Source organism: Myodes glareolus, chromosome 2, assembly GCF_982192425.1.
Source record: "Myodes glareolus chromosome 2, mMyoGla1.1, whole genome shotgun sequence".
NCBI classification, from domain to species: Eukaryota; Metazoa; Chordata; class Mammalia; order Rodentia; family Cricetidae; genus Myodes; species Myodes glareolus.
The window spans coordinates 88,225,713-88,247,013 of NC_142027.1; the positions used below are offsets into that span (position 1 = coordinate 88,225,713).

The 21,301-nt window shown below is 42.4% G+C and overlaps 1 protein-coding gene across 5 annotated transcripts in view; it reads left to right on the forward strand.

Annotated features, from left to right (window-relative positions):
- Uspl1 (ubiquitin specific peptidase like 1) overlaps window positions 1–21,301 on the forward strand; it is a 31,933-nt gene that overhangs the window by 5,527 nt on the left and 5,105 nt on the right. For 4 of the 5 annotated variants that reach the window (XM_048418862.3, XM_048418852.3, XM_048418872.3 and 1 more), the window contains 5 exons: window positions 4,055–4,679; window positions 8,273–8,386; window positions 11,405–11,534; window positions 15,360–15,485; window positions 20,638–20,795. In XM_048418862.3, the coding sequence (XP_048274819.3) occupies window positions 4,055–4,679; window positions 8,273–8,386; window positions 11,405–11,534; window positions 15,360–15,485; window positions 20,638–20,795 (1,153 nt within the window). Of the gene's footprint in view, window positions 1–4,054; window positions 4,680–8,272; window positions 8,387–9,837; window positions 9,976–11,404; window positions 11,535–15,359; window positions 15,486–20,637; window positions 20,796–21,301 lie in introns of those variants that run through there. The other variant, XM_087902691.1, reaches the window with a different exon arrangement.

The window sequence follows — 21,301 nt, forward strand, 5'->3', positions numbered from 1 at the left end:
AAGAAAAAAAAAGAGAGAGAAAGAAAGCAAAGGCCTAAGGGGAAGAGGAGGATAGTCTTCTGGTCATGGGGAGAAGCAGGCACAGCTAAGACTCTGGGAGACCTGAAACTGCCAGTCATGTTTGTGCTTCTACATTGAGAGCACGGGAACCGTACTTGAGTGTGAGGCAGGCAGAGTGGTAGCAGATAGATCAGAAGAGTGATTGGGGAACAGAAAGAAATAGTCTAACTGTCCATAGTAAGGATGGGTGAGTGAGGCGTCTGTAGGAACTGGTGCAAGGGCGGTTCTCTTGTCTATGTGGATTGACAGGCTGGGTAATGGGTGGAGGTCCAGTTGTCTCTGTCTCCAATTTCTGCCAGAGTTAACAGCTCTGGTTTCTCTGTGATAGCACTGTCTTGTCGTTCATAATGAACCCCTTTGACTTCCCAGTGGGTGACCTATGGTCGTGCCTGTAGGTAGCTTCAGGATGCCCCAAAAAGACCACGTGGGCAGACTGTTGGCGCTTTGAGCTCATCCACTGACCCATAGGAAAGGGGGAGGGCTAAACACCAAGTGCTGTAGAAACAGGAGTAGTCTGAGTTTTCAGGCTGGAGTGACCAGATGGGACAGAGCCACACCACTGCTTTCCTAGCTCCACAGCTGCCTGTGTATTGCTTTATCTGTTCTTACTGTGTTCTCTATACCCTTGAACACGTTTTCTTGACATTCAAGAGTCATGGGAAATGTAGTTTGTATCCAGTTCATTGCGAGTACAAGACTTGGAGTTGGCAGGTCTAGAGGATGTTTGCTTACTTCCATTTCAGAAACACTTGGTGATAGAAAGCGTAACAGTTAATTACAGGATGCATAGTTGGTATCTCTACAGAAGGGATTGCTTGTGTAGAGATAAAACCCCAGAATATCTGCTCACAGAATGCTGCAAGGTTCTGAGAGCAGTGCAGAAAGCAAACAACCTGTTTTTTTCCCCTCTGGCTAGTTGAAAGGCAAGTGCAGTATTCCAGGGAGAAAAGGTAGGTGTGGAGATGATGGGCCATGGTTGGATTGCATTTATATAGTCCCTCTTCAGGCTGCCTTTCCTTTATACAAGGGACACTCAAGTTCCTTCTGTAAAATGGCAGAGTATATTTGCATATGACCAATCTGCATCCTCCTGCATCACTTGAAAACATTTCTAGATAATTCATGACGCCTACTACAATGTAAATGGAATGTTGAGCTGTATTGTTTGGGACTCTGACAAGGAAACTATACATGCTCAGTACAGACACAGCCGCCATAGGCCTAACTACATAGCTGTGGAGCCTGTGGATACAGAGGGCCAGCTGTTCTCGAAGGTAAAACCAACAGGATTTGCTGGAGGTTTGGGAAACAGCATGAAGCAGAGCAGGAGCAAGAATGACTCCCAGTTATTCCTTCTGTTCACTTGGACGAATTGAGTTAACAGTTAATGAGCTAGGAAAGATGTTTGAAAAGCAAGATTTGGAGGAAGACTAAGATAAACGAGATAGGTGGAATAAGCAGTTGAAGCCATCCCGTCCAGCAATTGATGGAGAATTTGAGATGGGGTAAAGATTTGGTAGTCATGAATACAAAACATGTAGCTAACTGAATTATACATGTGAATGGTTAGTTAAACTAGAACTGGGGTTGAGTCCTGAGCCAATCTTAAGAGGTTGAAGAGAGTTTGGAAAGAAGAAAGCCAAGGAGACAGTCATTGTCAAGTCACATGGAAAGGAGCTCAGGGTGAGGCCCCCTCCGCCCAGCTGGGGTAAGGAGTTCCCGGGATGACAGTGAACGGTGAGAAGGAAGAGCTTTGTTGTTGTCTTCCTTTCTTTCTTCCTCCCCTTCCTCCCTCCCTTCCAAAAAATACCTAGATTTATATGCTGATCCTATCAATTAGAGAGGGGTAAATGGCTCAGGCTACCCTGTGGAGCAGAGGTGCCCAATGGAAGGATTGGGCTGATCTTGCAGTTTGACAACACATTGAGAACAGTGGATTAGACAGTACCACCCACCCTTGAACGAGACATTCACATTTAGCATTTAATCAAGATCTTTCGATCCCAGCCCTCAGGAGGGAGGCTTTGCTGTGCTATGGATTCACTTATTAATACTTTGAGTCTTTGGTATATTCCTCTTTAAGTGGTAAGGAGTACTCTGGTACTCAGTTATACACAGTGATTTGCTTACTTGTTTTTTTTGTATTTTGAGATAGATTTGGTTTTTGAGGCAAGCAGTGTAGTCCAAACTGATCTAGAATTTACAGTCTTCCCACTTCAACCGCTGAAGTGCTAGGATTACAGGCATATGTTGCCGCTCCTGGCTCACTACTTATTTTTAAGTGTTGTTGTTCTCAGGCAAAGCAGGATTTAGAAATTCTGGGGGCATGAGGTCAGGTTAGTACTGACTTCACTGTACAGCTAACAGTACAGAGCTGGTCTGCATGCTAAAAAATGGAAGTGCTCACGTGGAGTTCAGTGTGTGAAAGGAAAGGAAATTTAGTGTGTGCCTCATACTTGTAGCTACGAGGTAAGTTACCTGAAAACGTCCTAGCTTCCTGGGTAATAACATGATTTAGTATTGTTATTCTGTGGGTTGACCAGGCAAGGCTTCTGATGGAACAGCCAAGTGTTAGCCATAGTGCTTGCTGATGTTGAGCTCCGTGTAGGCAGTCAGTTGGGAATCTTAGTTGTTCTTGAGGCTCCAGCATGATGAGACAGAACTTAGCAGGCTTCCTGTGCCTCATGTACCCTGCTGACCCCCCCAAAGCTGTAAACAGCTGAGCACAGTCTGGAGGACTGACTGAGGAAGGTGAGACTTCAATTCCCTGGAGGACACCAGTGTGTCACACCAGTGTTGAAGTCATAGTTTATTTTTGCTATTTGTTTGTTTGTTTGTTTATGGCCTTTTAAGACAAGCTTTCTCTGTGTAACAGCCCTGGCTGTCCTGAAGCTGGGCTTGTCAACCAGGCTGACCTCAAACTCAGAGATCCTCTTGCCTCTGCCTCCTGGATGCTGGGATTAAAGGCGTATGCTCTCATACCTGGCATATTTTAAATGAGATATTTGCCTGCCACTGGACTTGTTTCAAATGTAGGATACAGGGGCTGGAGCAATGGCTCAGAGGTTAAGAGTAAGTACTGCTCTTGCAGAGTACTTGAGTTCAATCTCAGAACCCACCTTAGGTGGTTCTTTGTTGCCTGTGACTTCCACCTCCTAGGAATCCAAAACCCTCTTCTGCCCTCTGGGCATCCACATACACCACGTTCACTCAGACGTAGACACACATACGTAAGAATAATGAAAATGGATCTCAGAACATATAAGATACATAGAAAGTACTTGGCAAAATTTTTATGTAAAAAATACTTTAGCCATGAGGCGTGGTCGCGCATGCCTTTAATCCCAGCACGTGGGAGACAGAGGCAGGTGGATCTCTGAGTTCAAGGCCAGCCTGTCTACATAGCAAATTCCAGGACAGCCATGAAAATCCCTGTGTTGAAAAAACAAACAAAAACCCCCAAACTTTCCCAGTTTTTAATGACATAGGTTTCTTCTCTCTCTCCCCAAAGTAGCACAATAGTCTTTCTTTACATTGCTGACATTTTTATTTACTTGACATTTATTTATGTATTTTTAATTAAAGCCAAAGTAATGTTTTCTTTTAGCTTAATCTACTGTAACTTCTCCCCCTCTGCCCCTGACAGGATTTCTCTATGTAGTCTTAGCTATTCTGGAATTCACTATAGACCAGGCTGGCCTCATTCACAGAAACCCACATTGTTCTACTTTCCAAGTGCTGGGATTAAAGGCATGTGTCTGCCAGGCTTCATGATCTGATGATGCAAATTAACTAGGGAAATTTTCCTTGGGGAGGGCATACTTTGATTACCTCTAGTTCTTTGAAATTTGGGTTGTTAGAGATACTCTCACAACACATGAATGGTAAAATTGTGTTTTTCATGACAGGAATCTAAGGTAAAAACTTAACTGATTTGGATTATCATTGAGGTTTTTTTTTTTTTTTTTTAAAGAATTTTATGTTTTCTTTCTAGTGCATTTATCCTTTGGGCTCTGAATCACTTACTAATTTAATTTCTCCTGATTTGGAAGACTGTCACACTCAAAATAAGCCTCAAAAAAGAAAGAGACTGGAAACCACTTGTAAGAATTCACCCCTTCCAGTGCATTCTAAGAAGACTAGAAGTCACGTTATCACCGATGGTGAACAGAGTTTGAATGGTAAATACAATGGAAAGGTGTGTGGTGACACCACATCAGACTCACCAGAAAACACTGTGCACCAGAATCCTGCCAGGACTGTTGCTTCCTTGGAGCAGAATGAGACTTTGGAAGCTGCTAACATGGACGTGGTTCCTACAGAAGATCCTGCCACAGTTAGTGCCTCTGGAATGCTCCTCCAAAGTGAAGGCTCTGAGCTGGAAATGCTATCTGAGAGCAGATGTTTATCACTTTGCCAGACTCTCTGTGTCCAGTGGAAAAACTCTCAGGCGCTCTGCTGGCTAGACTGTATCCTTTCGGCCCTGGTGCACCTGGAGGCACTGAGGAACACTGTGGCGGAGGTGTGCTCCAGAGAGGAGTGTGTATTTGGGAGACTGTTTGGAAAATACCACCAAGCAGATAAACTTCGGTACACACATCACTTGCATGGTGTCACAGGTTTGTGCTAATGTATTCTTAAGTTAGAAGATGTCAATGTGAGTTTTGTCTCACAGCATGTGGAAAAGAAGCCATGGACAGTCATTGTTCTCTGTAGAGACCTAGGCAGGGACCCTGGGGATAGTGTCAGCATGTGACTGACCCCAGAGCTGCCACTGAAAAAGAAAGGGGCAGTGCAATTCAGTCAGATCTGAAGTTTGTCAGGTGGAACAGCCAGAGTAGTAAATGGGAGCCACCTGTAATTCCCAGCACTCTGCCCTTGACGACACTCCTTGGATTTTGGTGTCCGTGTGTGTATATATGCACATACACATTTGTACAGGTTGTGTGTGTGTATATATGCACATACACATACATTTGTACAGCTTGTGTGTTTGTTTTGATTTTGAGACAGTGTCTTTCTACATTGCCTGGAAATTGCATTTCTCCTGCCTTAGCCTCCAGCATGCTCAATTATAAGCATTGCACCGTATTTTAATTCCTTTTTAACTTCCAGCCCAGAAAGCATTAAAACATTCTCAGGCGCATAAGATAGCTCAGTGGGTAAAAGTGCTTGCCACTAAGCTTGATGATCTGGTATAAATCCCCAGAAGCCATACAGTGAAAGGAGAAGACAGACTCCTCTGACAAAAGCACACCCTCCAGGCACACATACATGATTGACTTGACTGACTGACTGACTGACTGAATGAATGAATGAATGAATAGCAAAACATCAATACAGTCATCCTTTGGTGTCTGTGGAAGCTTAGCTCTAGGACATCCTGCAGATACCAGGGTCCTGTCAGAAATGGCATGATGCTTGTATAATGCAATTGCATATGTCCTATGTACTTTACATTTTAATGAACTTAGGGATGATCTGCTTAGGCCTGTTGCCCATGTTGAAATCATGTTCAAAATTATTTTACTTTGTAATGCTGAATCAGTCCCACCTTGCACATGCTAAAATAGGGCTCTACCCTAAGCCCATCCCATGCATTTTAAATCATCTCTAGATTACTTATTCCTAATGCAATGTGAATGCTATGCAAATACTGATTATAGTGTGTAGACAATACTGATAAGGAGGTCGACTTGATTAGTGCAGATGCTGTTTTTCTCTCCCAAGTATTTGAGCTGGTTGGTTGGGAATGGGATAGTGGAACCTCCTGGTATGGAGTCCAGTTGTGTGCTTACTCAGCTGCCAGTGGGCAGTGTCACTCCTCCAGCCATCCCTTCCCAGTCCATGTGTTCTCTGCAGTGCTTTCACACTCAGAGTTTGCTGTTAGTGCATAAAATGGTCTTCAGACTGGCTTTGACTCTCACAATTGGAAAATACTGATCTGTTGCCTCTTTGTGTATTTATTAACATAAATGGTTTTTTCATTCCCTCCAACTTTCTGTGAAATATCAGTTCTGTTAATTGTCGTGTTCTTATTTGGATGCATTTTTTTATATCTTTGTTGCTTGCTATGTCAGATATATGTTGCTGATTCCTCTCCTAGTTTACAAATTGTATTTTACTTAAAAAATACTTTATACCAGGTGATGGTGGTACAGTTTTATTAATCCCAGCACTCTGGAGGCACAGGCAGGCAGATCTCTGAGTTTGAGGCCAGCCTGGTCTACAGAGTGAATTCCAGAACAGCATGGGCTACACAGAGAAGACCTGTTTCAGAAAATAACAAAAAATTAAATTTAATTTAAATTAAAATTGCTGTCTCAAAAAAAGACAACAGTAACACAAATTACATTTGGTGGGGTGTGTTTGCTGGGTGTGTGTGCTTGTGCTGGAAATCAGCTTTCAGGGGGCAGTCTCTCCTTTCATCATGTGGGTCCTCGGAATCGAGCTCACGGTGTCAGCCTTGCAATGAGTGCTTTCACCTGCTAAGACAGCTTGCTGGCCCTGATATTGAAATGATTAATTGTGTATGGCATGAGGTCAAGTCCATTTTCTCTTCATTTTCAGACACCTTTTCTGGTGCCATTTGTGTCGCACACCAGCATTGCATGTCTCTGATCCCTTTTGGTTGTTGTGATCACCTGGCCTCTCCCTGCACCCACACTGAGATTGTGGCTCTTGAAGTCTCATATTTGTCAAGACTCCTCACCTTTTGGAAATCTTTTTGAAGTCTCTTTGTGCGTGTTTGTCTGATTTTGCTTGCACATAGGTTGTCCGTTTGTTTTTATTCTTTGACAGACTTGCCGGTGTTGCAAGCTTTTTTCCTGAGCACTGTAGGTGTTTTTTTGTTAAAATCCTAGAAGGTGTAATGGGGATTGCTAGGTCATTTGTGGGTGCTGTGCATTGATTCCCTGTTGCGTTTGCTATTATGAGTTAACGTCATGCCCCTAGCCATGGAACTCTTGAATACTTTGCAGATTAGTATCCTAGAAGGTTATTGAATGTGCCTATTAAAGTTTTTGTTGAGTGGCTTCCCAAAAGAATTATTAAAATAGCTTCTCAGGGCTGTAAAGACACACAGCAGTTAGGAGCAGTTCCCAGCACTCACATGGTGGCTCTCTTCAGCCTGTAATTGTAGTTCCAGGGGATCCAACACCCTCTTCTGGTCTCCACAGTTACATGCCCACATGCCGTAGACATATATACAATCAGGAATACACACATATAGATAAAATAAATCTTCAAGAAAAATTAAAAAGAATATGCTGCTCCTTTTATTACATGGAAAATATAGCTCAGATTCCTTAACCAATTTTGAGCATAAATATTTAGAATTTATGATTTATTAAGTAGGACTTTGTTTTAATTTGATTTTGAGACTCTTCATGCATCAGTCATTTGTGGGTTTAAAGTTTCACAAGCACTATCGCCTGTAGCTCACTGGTTTTAATATATAGTAATAAATAGTTACAAGAACCTTGGTGCTGAGTAGGTGACAGTTCACTGATTTGAGAAGAACAAAATTTGATACTGGAATTTTAATTTTTTGCTTTTAGTTTATATTAGCCACATACAGAATAATTAGTTTTTTTCATCTTGTTAACTGTGTGTGGGCTTCATTGTTCTGTATTGTGTATTTTCCTTTCTTCCTTTTACTTTCCAGGAACAGATAGCACAAGTCTTGCCTAATGCTCATTTCACTGAGAATGTAAGCTTTTCCGAGTGTGATGGAGCTGTAGGAATGATTCCAAGTCAGACCGGAACGTCAAGCACTTGTCGTTCTGACGTGTATATTACTGCGTCTGTTGTTTTTGAGAGAGACTTTCCTTGAGATTTCATCCAGGTAGTAAGGGCCAGTGGCACCTGATGACAGGTGTCATAGGAATCTGTGGCACATCGCAGGGGAGGCATAATAAGAAGTGTGTTTTGCTGGGCAGTGAGGAAACATGCCTTTAATCCCAGCCCTCGGGAGGCAGAGGCAGGTGGTCTTTGAGTTTGAAGTCAGCCTGCTCTTCAAAATGAGTCCCAGATCAGCCAAGACGACACAAAGAAACCCTATCTTGAAAAAAAAAATTTAAAAAAAAAGTGTTTTGCTTTTTGTCTCTGCAAAATGAACTGATAAACTTTCATTCTTATAACTATCTCGGTTTTTTTTTTTTCTGGAAAGATGCATTAATGAGATGATAATGTTCTGACTTTCTTTTTTAAGGTGAAGATTGTAAAAAACTGACATCAGAAATACTTGCAGAGATAGAGGGCTGTCTGAATGAAGTTAGAGATGAAATTTTCATTAAACTTCAGCCTAAGCTTAAATGCACATTAGGTAAGTAACTGTATAGAAATAAGTACGGCATAAGGAAATGCATTATTTTAGTACTTGGTGTAGGATTCTTTTGGGGGAGTCTGGGTAGTGGTAGTTTACTTAGGAATCTACCACTGCTTACATTGCTGTTGTCCACTCCCATTCTGTGTAAATGCAGGCTGTTCACCTCCTGAGTTCTCAAAGCCCAGGTGAACCAGGGCTGACATTCCTGATTACTTTCTCTGGCAGCCTAATCCAAACCCCTGTAAAGTGTGGTAAAGAGTTGGTATATAGTTGACTCTTCTGAGCTTTTAAACCAAATCTCCACCTGCACAACCCAAGATTAAATTGTGGTACCGTTTTGGTCATGAATATGTTAGTATAACATGCACATGTAACTAGAATTGTTAGGGTCCTGGGAGCTCCAACTGACTCAGCCACTAGTGCTCAGTAGGCCAGTTTTACAGGGAATAATGAAAAGCCAAGAAAAGAGGTTTGTTTAATATTACCACATCTAGAAGAGGAACAAGTGGGCTAGTGACCGTCAGGGTCCCAAGTTGAATTTTAGGTTTTATTTGAGGGCAGGAGGTGAGGTACATAACTAAGCAGTCTTATGCAGGATGTGATCCTGCCCATCACTGGTCCATCTTTGTGTGGGCTTGGGTTTCTCCTGCAGGGTGGGCTAACAAGTTGTCGGGCTGTGAAATCTCTTCAGGGGAGACAGGCTTCTACCTGTCAGGCACCAGAGCCTCAGCCTTTCCCTCCCCTCAGCACAAGATTCCTGACCGTGGTTTCAGTGTTCCGACTGCAGAAAGAAAGGGAGAGTGCAGGTACCTCTTAGGATGTCTCCATTCTACTGTCTAGGATCTCTTTCTCACCAATAGAGGAGCACGGGGTAGACTTGCTCTGTCCTTTGTGACTCTGGAAGCAGAGTGAGGCCAGAGCTAAAGTCTCTGTCCAGGTCTTTCCAGGCTTTGTAATGTTCTGAAAAGGAAAGCTAGTGTTTTTAGTCTCAGTTTTGTTTTTATTTTCTTACTAATTAATTGCCCAGGCTCTCACTGAACTCCTGAGTCTTTTTGCCTAGGCCTCAGAAGTAGTGTACTACCACACACTACCTGTTAATTTTTTGAGAGAAACTTCTTTTATTACTCTTCCATATTGTATTAGCTCAGTGTGCACGTGTATACAGTTGTGCGTGCATGCCTGTGTACACACACCTAGATGACAGAGATTGAACTCATAATATTTCTCCACATTTTAAATATGTATCAGAAGCCAGGTGTAGTGTCACATGGGAGGCAGAAGCAAGTGGATCTCTGTGAGTTCGAGGCCAGCCTGGTCTATGTAATGAGTTCAGGACAGCCAGAATGACACAGTGAGACCCTGCCTCAAAATTAAAATAAAAGATATATCTAATATATATGTCAGAACATATGTTAAATGTGAAGGTTTTGTTGTTTGTTTGTGTTTAGAGACAGGGTTTCTCTGTATCTCTTGGCTGTCCTGGAACTCACAGAGATCCGCCTGCTTCTACCTCCCTGTGTGCTGAGATTAAAGGCATGTGCCACCACTGCCGGGCTAGATGTGAAGATTCAATGCTGTTGTGAATTGTAAGTTGTTTGCCTTCTTAGTTAATGTTTAGTTACAGCAGAGTTGAAATTTAAAACCTGTGACTTAATCACAAATGTGTACTAAATATCCACAACTCATACAGTTGTCCTTTCTAGGAGGCTGATTTCTATTTTTCTTTATAAGAAATACGCTATTTTGGGCTGGAGAGATGGCTCAGTGGCTAAGAGCATTGCCTGCTCTTCCAAAGGTCCTGAGTTCAATTCCCGGCAACCACATGGTGGCTCACAACCATCTGTAATGAGGTCTGGTGCCCTCTTCTGGCTTGCAAACATACACACAGACAGAATATTGTATACATAATAAATAAATATTTAAAAAAAAAGAAATACGCTATTTTGATTTGTATTTTTATATAAAAATAGCTATGGCTGGATATGGTGGCACATGCTTTTAATCCCAGCATTTGGGAAGCAGACGCAGGCAGATCTCTGTGAGTTCAAGGCCATCCTCATTTACATAGTGAGTTTCAGGATATCCACTACTACATGCTGAGACCCAGTCTCAAAAAAAAGTGGGGGGGGCATTATATCACAAAATCAACTAGTAAAATGGCATTTGTAATTGCAGATGTTTGCAGCACATGCTTGGGTAATGCAGCCTCTTCCTGGTAATGCTTCTGGTCCTTCCATCACAACAGTTGTTGGCTATGTTTTGGGCACCTGCAGTTCCAGGCTAGGGAAGAACAGGACCTGAGAATAGGCTTGGAGGAGGCAGGAAGCATCTGCAGTCCTTGTAAGCCCTGAGGATGAGAAGGCAAGAGACCAGTTGGAGTGGGGCTGTACGAATGTGATCAATTGTTAAGCGGTCTTCTTGATCTCAAAGCTAGCACGTATGGTTCCATTTTTGTTTAAGGACAATAGAATCCCCACCATCTCTACTCTTAAAGTGGCAGGAGTTTAATTATTCAGAAATTGGATTAAAGGTTAAGATAAGTAGGGAGATTCAGAATTGATCCTTTGCCCTTGTATGTTAAACCTCTTCCACTGTAGAGGTGGTGGATCCGAATAGAAGTGAAGTGGTAATTTAATGGTTATGACCAATTCTGATGTGATTCTCTAATGTTTTCACTAACTTTCACTATTTGTAACAAACCATTTCCATAGTTTTTATTTTAATGGACAGGGTTATAGTTCTGCAGGCTTTCACCTTTGAGAAGGAAGGCAGAATGGGTCCCATATGTTCTTGTCCTATGTTTTCATGACATTGAAAAAATGAAGAGACTAGCATGGAAGCTGAGTTTATGCTGGTTGTGTTTGGAGAGGTGCTCAACCTTCCTCCAGTTCCTCTGCCCAGCTGTGTTCACACATTGGCACTGTATACTTTCGGAAGTTGACTGGTGATTGGGTTTTCTTTTCCAGTTGCCAGTTCCGGCTTCTAATCTCTCCTTTGCTCTTGTCTCTTTTGCAGGTGAGATGGAAAGTCCCGTGTTTGCACTTCCTGCACTGTTGAAGCTAGAACCTCATGTTGAAAAGCTCTTTACATACTCTTTTTCTTGGAATTTTGAATGTTCCCGTTGTGGGCACCAGTATCAAAACAGGTCAGTTTTGGGTTTTTTAGTGAATCCTTTCTGCTGAAATGGTTCATACAGCATAATTTAAACAACAAATTTTGTACCTATAGTATACTCTGTCTTGACACTTCCACCCTCAGTACACCCTTCACTCCCCACCCCCACCCCAAGACAAGGTAGCAGTATAGCCCGGGCTATAACCTATGTAACCTAGGTTGGTCTAGACTCAAGGTTTTCTACCTTGGAATCCAGAATGGTAGAGGCAGAAGCATGTGTCACCATGTCTTAGACCCCAACACATTTTTTTATTTTTGTGTTTTTCTAAGATAGAGTCTTGCTAAGTAGCTCAGGCTGACCTCAGATTTCCCACTTTTCTTCTTCTTTTTTCTTTTAAAGATTTATTTATTATGTTACAATATTCTACCAGCATATATGCCTGCATGCCAGAAGAGGGAACCAGATCTCATTGTAGATGGTTGTGAGCCACTATGTAGTTGATGGGAATTGAACCTTAACCTCTGAGCCATTTCTTCGGCCCACATTTGCCACTTTCTTGCCTAGGCCTCTGAGTTCTGAAAATGGAGGCATGGGTCACAGCTGGCTCCCACATCTTAAACTCTCTCTCCGCTAAAGCTAGAGGAACAGTTTGCAACAGGAGGCTATAGGTGGCCTGCTGCTGTAGTTAGCTCAGAAAAGTCACAGCTTGAAGGACAGCTAAAATGCTTTTTCTTATTTCCTTACTGGGAAGTTAGAAACAAATGAGAATTGCACCCTTCACATCTAGAATGTTCTTAGCCGCGCTTCTGCTTAGAAGTCCTTGGAGCTGTGTTTTATTTACCCTTCTGTTAGAGACAAGGCTTTTGTTTGCTTTAGGCCTCTATCGTGGAGCTGCTCCTAGTGTACGGTAGCATCCAGCATAGGTTGCCTCTGTTTTCCAGTTCAGGAGAGCAGAGAGGGTAGGTACTTGTCTGACAGGTTCCCCGCTTGAGCAGACCAGGGAAGCTGCTAGCTGGCTATTAATAGATGACCTGCCAGCTGGGTGGTGGTGATGCCCGCCTTTAAACCCAGCACTCAGGAGGCAGAAGCAGGAGGATCTTTGTGAGTTCGAGGCCAGCCTGGTCTACAGAGCAAGTTTCAGGACAGCCAGGGTTGTAAAAAGACAACCTGCCTTGCAGGTCATTCTTCAGAATATTGTAGTAGAAGTCAGTCAGTCAGTCCTTCTCGCCGCAGCTCACCTACAATCAAGGTTCTAAAGTTAGAAGGTAAAACGACGTGAGGAAATTGTTGTGTGGATAGCCGTGTCTCACAAGACTGTTCTGGAGTAGGAAATGCTGTAGGGAATGACGGCAACAGAGTTTACTTTTTAGTCAGGTGTTTTAAAACTGCTAGGAAGGGGGTAAGAATTCACACTAGGACTTGAAATATTTGTGGAAGCAAGTGAATATTCCATTCGTAGATCTCCATTGATTTGTACAAATGCTCTGGTTTTCTCTTCATAGTAACTGAGTGAGGAACTCACTAGTCAGTAGCAGAATCAGGTGACCTCTAGTGTTGTTTCTTGCCTCTGTGGCTTCTGTGCTCACCGTGCTAAACTCTAATCACTACCTATTTTTAATAATATAAACAGAGCTGATGATTAAAATCAGCTTAATTACAGCTTTTCTAGAATTCACAGGCTAGCGCTTTGACAGATTCTCATTGAGTGTGTTCTGTGTGCCAGGAGCTCACCTAGGCATTGGGAGTGATTCCTGTTGTGGCCAATTCAGCTGACTAGATGCTTAGGAAAGTAGTTATGAGCTCACGAGAGATGGTTAGTGGCTCAGCAATTAGTGCAATCTTTTGTCAGCTCTGCGTCTTTATCCATAAAGTAGTAAGTGGGCTTGAGCAGCACTCGCACAGAGCTCAGAGAGGGCTCCAAAGGAAGCCACCAACCACTTTGGTATCTTGTTTTTAATGTCTTTTCTCGTTTTGTTTTGTTTTTTTCCTCTTAAATTAACTATTTTTATTTTATATATATTGGTGTTTTGCCTGCGTACATGTCTGTATGAGGGCATCAGATACATTGGAACAGAAATTAGAGACAGTTGTGAGCTGCCCATGTGGGAATTGAACCCAGGTCCTCTGGAAGAGCAGCAGTGCTCTTAACCACAGAGCCATTTCTCCAGTCCCTTGTTTTTATTTCTTTAAAAGTAGTTGTTAGGGGCTGGAGAGATGGCTCAGTGGTTAAGAGCATTCCCTGTTCTTCCAAAGGTCCTGATTTCAATTCCCGGCAACCACATGGTGGCTCACAACCATCTATAATGAGATCTGGTGCCCTCTTCTGGCCTGCAGACATATACACAGACAGAATATTGTATAACAAATAGACAGACAGACAGACAGACAGTTGTTAACTGGGCGTGGTGGCAAACCTCTTTAATCCCAGCACTCAGGAGGCAGAGGCAGGCAGATCTCTGTGAGTTCCAGGACAGCTTGATCTACATCCAGTACTGTTACGCAGAGAAACCCTGTCTCAAAAAACCACATGCACAAAAAAGTAATTGTTCAAGTTTCTTTAGAGTAATCTTTAATTTGATAAGTAAAAGCAATTATGGAGTCAAAGCCAAAATTCGGTGACCTTTAATCAGTGTACATCGAGGTCACAGATACTCACTTCTACTTGCTACAGAAACAGCCCAGCTCGTCCTTTCATTTTAGTGCCTCCGATTTGTGTGCTAGTGCAAAGGCTTTTATTTGATCTGTAGTTAGTTTCTGGAGTGAATAAAAACCTGGTCTGTAGAGCCTGGTGGTCTTGAGTCAAACCCCATTTTGTCTGCACTCATTGTCTTACAAAGGCGGGAGCACGTACCACTTGTTGGGTAGGGGAGTACCAAGTCCTGTGCCTAATGGTACATGTATTGGGTGCTCAGAAATGTCACTCTTCACGTGGAACATGAGCGCTAACTGAGACAAAATCCTTGTTACCATCTAAAAGCTAGGAGTCTGTACTTAATAGTATCTTAAAGAATGAGGCATGTGGAGTACAGTCTGGGCATACAGAACAACCTGTCTGTTGCTTTGCATTTAAAAGGTTAGCTTTTCTGCAAACTGATCAGTTGTTAACTGCCAATGCTTTCTTTGCTCAGGTACCATATGCCAATATTATTTGTTATTTAGAAGGGAAAAGCTTGTGTGTTTCTTTGACAATATACTTGTTTTAATTAAAACATTTTTGTTAAAGTTGATGCAACTAAGATTCAGTGTACACCATTGAAGATCATCTTGCTCTTGCTTTTGGGTATTCAAACTAAAGTGAATTCAGTTGAACAGCATGTGTAAAAGCAGAAGTGTTCTACAAGGGAATTTTTTTTTTCTGAAAGATAAGAAAGTTAAATTATACATAACTTGAAAATACCGTTCTTTTTGTTGTCAGTGATGGTTAGCCAACTTGCACTATATACACTGAGCTGTAAATTCAACAACCTTCTAGAAGTGATGCTCACCAGGAGCCTCAATGCTGCTTCTTTGGGTAGCTAGCTGTATCTAGAGACACTCTTGCTGCAGCTGGAAACTGGTCCCGGAATGTGATAAGTAGAGACCAGGAGTGACCCTAAACCTCCAGTGTGCACAGTGGGGACCTCACAGATAATTCTGTGGAGTACAGTGTCTGTGGCATTCATGCTGGAAGGCTGCTGTTTGTGCTCTCCTAGCCGAAAAGCCAGTCCGTGTGCAGTCTCCACAGTCCAGCTTGGTGGGAGAGGGGACCACGGTACTAATACATGATTGGGATCAAAGCTCGAGTAAGTAGTTGGATTTGTTAAAGGAATACAAATGATTTTAGCAAATGGGTTCAAGTTTTGCCTGTTTTTGTAGGTGTCTGAAGAGTCTGGTCACCTTTACAAATGTTGTTCCTGAGTGGCATCCACTCAATGCTGCCCATTTTGGTCCATGTAACAGTTGCAACAGTAAATCACAGATAAGAAAAATGGTGTTGGAAAGGTGAGTTTAAATTTACTTAAAATTTACATTTATAGGATACAATGAAGATGGGTTTACATTTTTTTCATGTGTTGAGAAAGAAAATAGTGTCTACAACCTACCTTTTAGAAGTTTAAGTGAACACATACATATGAACTGCCAAATGCTTAGCATTTCAAGAACTGACTGGTAGGCAAGGTGTACCAGATGAAGCACCGCAGTAGGGTTGCTGTGTGGTTGGCCCCTCTCTAGCATGTGTGTGTGTGTGTGTTTATTTTATGTGCATTGGTGTTTTGCCTATACATATGTGTGAGGGTGTGAGAAACCCTGGATTGGAGTTACAGACAGGTGTGAGCTGCCCTGTATTCCTGTGCTAAGAATTAAGTTCGGTTCCCCTGCAAGGGCAGCCAGCACTCTTAACTGCTGAGCCACCTCTCCAGTCCCATCTCCTAGGTATCAGCCTGCTGATTCTTTGTCATCTTACAGGCTTTTTGCTGCTGTTGAGCAAGTGTTTTTGTTGTATTTGCGAGCTATTGGCTTTGATCTGTGTGGTTGCTGCTTCTGGTGGGTAGAGGCTAGGGAAGTGTTAGACATCAGCTTTTCACAGTGAACAACCCTGTCCGTTCAGGTGTGTGCATTCTGAAGCCTTCCAGCTCAGGCTGACTGCACTAATGGGATGAGCTGTAATCTGATGAGCTATAATCTGATGTAGGAAGCAACCCAGTGACATTAACTAACCTCTGTTAATGTCAAATCTGCAATGCCAAATTCTTCAGATCTGCAGAAGTTCCTCAGAATATTAATAAAGAATTATTCTCATTAAATTTTTGGATTCTCCTTTAATTTATTGTCGCCTTAAATTGAAATCAGGCACCTGCCTGTTTCCCTCCCCTTTCTAGGCTTCCCCTTCAGACGTTCTGCAGTCTGCATCCCCCCCGCCCCGCCCCAGTCAGTTTTGTTTAATTGTGCTCTTTTTGTTTTGCTTTGCTTCGTTTTTAGTCAATCTTGCTATTGGCCTAGAGTAGGCTCAGGGTTGCCATTCCTCTGCCTCCCTTGGCAAGTGCTAGAATTACAGTCAGCTGGTTCTGCTCTGGCTGTAGTGCTGTAGGACTGGGGCTCCTGCGTCTGCTCAGGTGAGTAGAACTGCGCTGATGTGCCCATGTCATCCCTCTCTGGTCAGTGTGCACAGACGTGAGTCTCTTGACAGTGAGCTCTCTTCATCACTATACCTGCTGTGGCACTCATGCCATTGTTTCCTCCATCCTGCTAGATGATGTTCCTTTCCCCGTTCCGTGTCATTCCACCTCCCCCGTCCATGTCCTCTGTTCTGGAACTTGCTCTGTAGACTAGGGTCCTTAAACTCAGATCCACCTGCTACTGTCTCCTGAGCACTAGGGATAAAGGCGTGCACCACCACCACCTGGCTCCTGTCTGTCTTTTAAATGCTTATTATTGCCTTCGTACTTGTTCCTATCTTTGTCCTTGTTTTGTCCTTTGCTTCCTGACACTCAGTAGTTGAGTGAGGCAGAGTGGGAAGGAGCAGCTTTTACCTTGCAGTCAGTAGTCTGGCCTGACGGCCTGGGCACCCAGCAGTAAAAGGCAGCAGTGTGTGACTGGTGTTTTCCTGCACAGCCGCGGGATTGCCTGAGCATCTTGGTGCTCATAAACACAGCTGACGATCGTATCTGCTTTCTCCTTTGTATTATGTTGTTTGATCTGCTAATTGATTGCCTTGTGACATATATTTTTTAACTATATAAATATGTTGCTTTTACTTACATAAAAGATTCATTTTCTGATCAGCAAATGTTTCCATTAGATACAGTCATGTTTGAATTTAAAATTGTTTTAAATTCTAGTGGACCAGTTAGTAAGCCAAATTTATAATTTGGACATTTCCTATTTTCTTCAAAGGTAAATTTATATAAAATTATACTTAAATTTTAAATGACAAGATATTTGTATAAGGTTGTTTTGCTCTGAAATTAATACAACTTGACTTGCTGGTATTAGTAGACTTAGAAGCAAATTTAACACGGATTTTACAAATAATATAAGAGAAAATTCATCAGCTGGATGTAGTGGCTCATGTCTTTTACCCCAGCACCTGGGAGGTAGAGGCAGGTGGAGCTCGTGAGTTCAAGACTAGTTTGGTCTACATAGTGAGTTCCAGACCAGCCAGCATAGATAGGTAGATGAGGGGTGGGTAGACAGATAGATCCATCTGTCATGAGACCCTAAACAATAAATTCATCATGAGACCATAATTTGGCCATATATCATTCTAAGATCCATAATATAAGCCCCCTCCACCACACACACACCCCAGCACCTGATCTCAGATCACCCACATGTTTAATATATACCCTTTGAGGAAAATCCAGTAGTAAATCATGACTGCTGGGTCCAACTCCACTACCTCTCTATAAGTGAGTTGTTGAGGAATTCTACTCTGAGTATGATGGTGTGGGCACTGGTTGCCTGGGCTTAGACTTGACTTCCTAAATTACTGAAATGAGCCTGTAGCTCTTGCCACAATCTCAGGAGATCGTACACTCTTGGACATACATGGTCCAGCCAGCCTGCTGTTTGAAAAGATGATTATATAACTTCTGTTTTACCAGCTTTTATTATTCTTATTTGTTTGTTTTGCTTTCCTCTTGTCTGTTTTTGATTGTGTCTCAACATAGTTTCATTGTGTAGTCTATGCTAATCTTGGAACTTAGAATCCTCTTGGCCCCAAACTCTTGAGTGCTGAGATAATAGGTGAGTGCCATCTTATCAGACTCTTGCTGACGTTGCTTTTTGTTTTGGTTTCTGATTTTGGTTTTGTTTTGGAGACAGGATATAGCGTCTTTATGCCATCTTAGCTGATGAGACGGGGTTTTGCTTTGTAGCTTAGACTGACCAGGAATTGTGTATGTAAAGTAACTCAGGCTGGCTTCAGACTCAAGATCTCACTCAACCTGCTTCCAGAATTCTGGGACTGCTAACACAACCATCCATGGCCTAAGATTCTGTTTCTTAATTGAAATCCTTATTGCTTGACAGAGAATGCTTTAAAGCTCCTGAACTCTCTCCAGAGGACAGTTGTACCCCTTTGTGGGGCAGTTGGACTTTCTGAAGTTGCATTTCTTTATTGTAGCTCATGGTTGTGTTCTTTTAATTACATCTGATTTGACTCAGGCTTTTCTTACTGTTTGTAAGATTGGAAATGATACAAAGTGGACAGTAGCTTTAAAATAGGCTTTATATACCTTTCTTTTTGCCCGAAACTGATGTTACTGCGGTACAGATATGGAATTATTAAATTTGCCTTGTCTAAGATTTGAGTTATTAGAGAAGTTTCGGTAGAAATTGACTTTGTGATCTTACTCTTAGTATAAGATGTGGCTGTTCCTGGTGGGTAAAGATTGGTAGTCCTGATGTCTTGAGGTAACCGGGGGAGTCATATTCTTTGCTTTTCCTTAGGTTCATCCTTTTAAGAGAGGTACACCCAGGTGCCAAGGACTCTTAGCTCTGAGTCTTTGTTGACTCTAGTTCTAGGTCTGTTTCCCATGATTGCAGTAAAGCCTAAACTGGCTCTCCTCAGATCTGAGCATCCTCCATGGCTAACACTCCTGCATAGGGTCGTGGGTAGGAAGAAGCCTGGAAACAAAACAGGGCTTAGTTCCTGAGACGCTGGATTGGACAAGCTGAGGTTTGGAGTTGTAGGATATACTAGAGTCTAGAGACCCAGTTACAGCAAGGAGTGGAGGACACACACATGCCACCGTTTGAAACTTGTGTTCTTAATGGTGAACTGCCCCAGCAGCGGAGGTAAAGCCCGGGGGCTAGGACTTGTCTTTGAGAACTCCCCAGATAGAGCGAGAAGAAACAGAGCTGCAGCCCATTCTGCCCCTGGGAGGTCCAGTAGTGAGGAGGACATTCTGAGAGTTCGCTTGCCTGTGAGGCTGAAAGGAAGGAACCCTGTAAAGAACTGTAAGATTGTTCAGCATGCCCTCTCCATGAGTCCCGAGAGAACTGAGCTGTTGATCAACCTCTTGGCTTGTATGGTCTGGTCATTCTCTTCTCCCCCTTTCTGGGTGGTAACATTTCTGTCCTGTCATGTTTCAGAACAGCTTCTGGGACATGTGCTTGCATTCAGCTAGAATGAGTATCACTGCAGTTCAAGCTGCAGGTGGGGCTCATCTTGGTTCTTTACTTTGACTCATTACCAGATACTGCTTTAGAAGTCTTAGACTGTAAAAAGCATGCAATCTGGCAGGTGCTCTTACATGTATTGTGTAATTTATTCTCCTTCATATATGTGTGTGTGTATGTGTATGCGTGTCCTAAAATGTTGGTGTGCAGACTTACAGATTTTTTTAGTATAGACTCATGAGGTTTTAGGTAGCCTCGGAAGGTACTTGTAGTGGTAGGTGTCACTGATTCAAGTTCATTTCTAGCTGAATAAAATTTGACAAGCTAAGTAAATTTAATATCTGTTTAAATATTAGGATTAACTCTTGGGGTATTCACCATTTCTTAAACCCCAAGAGTTTTACTACATTTAGTTATTTGAGGCCCATCTGTAGGCTTGCTTCTAGTTTGACGTGTTACTGTAATAGTCAAATGTATTTTTGAAATTATGAACGTCCTGTAGTTTATAATAAATCTAGTGTATTTCATTTTCTTCTATTTAAGTACAAATTTAAGTTTTTCTTAGGTGCAAATTTGAATTTAATGGTTCTTCTTATTTCCTGAGATGAGGGAGAAATTGGCCAACTCAGTGTCTGAGTATCTTAGGCATAAGATTTTCACTTACTACTTTTTCTACTTAACAGAAGTGATTGATTTGGGCACCTGATACCAGAGAAAACCCTAAAGGAGCTTGGCTTCTGCTTCCAGAGCTCCACGGCATAGTGCTCTGAGCTTGGCTGTGGGTAGAGCAAGTGTAGTTTCAGGGTCTTTGTCAATCTTGCTTTATGGTGACTCCCAGCTGCTGGTGGTGCCATTCCAAAGGGTTTAGTGTCACATGCTTCTTAGAGCCTCCTCTCCCTTTCTAGTTAAGGCACACATCTGGAGGTGCTGGAGCAAAGGTGGCGCAGCTAGCCTTGTCTCTGACTGGATGGTCTTATGAATGACAGACACGTACCATGAAATTGGCTTGACTTGTGCCTCTTTTCCACAGAGCATCACCCATAATCATGCTGCACTTCGTGGAAGGCTTACCTCGGAAGGATTTGCAGCACTATGCATTTCATTTTGAAGGCAGTCTTTACCAAGTCACCTCTATAATACAGTACCGAGCAAATAACCATTTTATAACATGGATTTTAGATGCTGATGGTAAGTATTGAGAGGTTTTATGTTACTGAGCGTGGGAAATAGAGCCAAGTGGGTTTTGTTTTGTTATAAAGACAGATTTCACCTGAATTTCTTTTTTTCTGTGTTCTTTATTAAAAGTTCTCTGCCCTTCCTCTTCCTCTTAAAAATGTGTTTTGGAGTATCCTTTGTAATTCTGTGCCATGGATCTATAGGCTTACGTGTACCACTATGACCGTTATTCACTTTGCTTCTCAACCTGGTCTTTTTCAGCAGAACTCTCGCACCCCTGGAATATGGGTCCATTTTTGAGGGTGTGTGTGTGTGTGTGTGTGTGTATGTATTAGCTACTTTTCTTTCCTTACTGTCTACCTCCCGTACCAAATAAATGGAACATTTGTTAATTCAGCAAACCTGTAATAGTTCAGTGTTACCCAAAGGCTCATGGTCCACACTTGGTGCATTCAGTCTGTGTGCATGGCTGTGCCAACATGTATCCACCATTGCAGCACCATGCAGAGTTTCTTTAC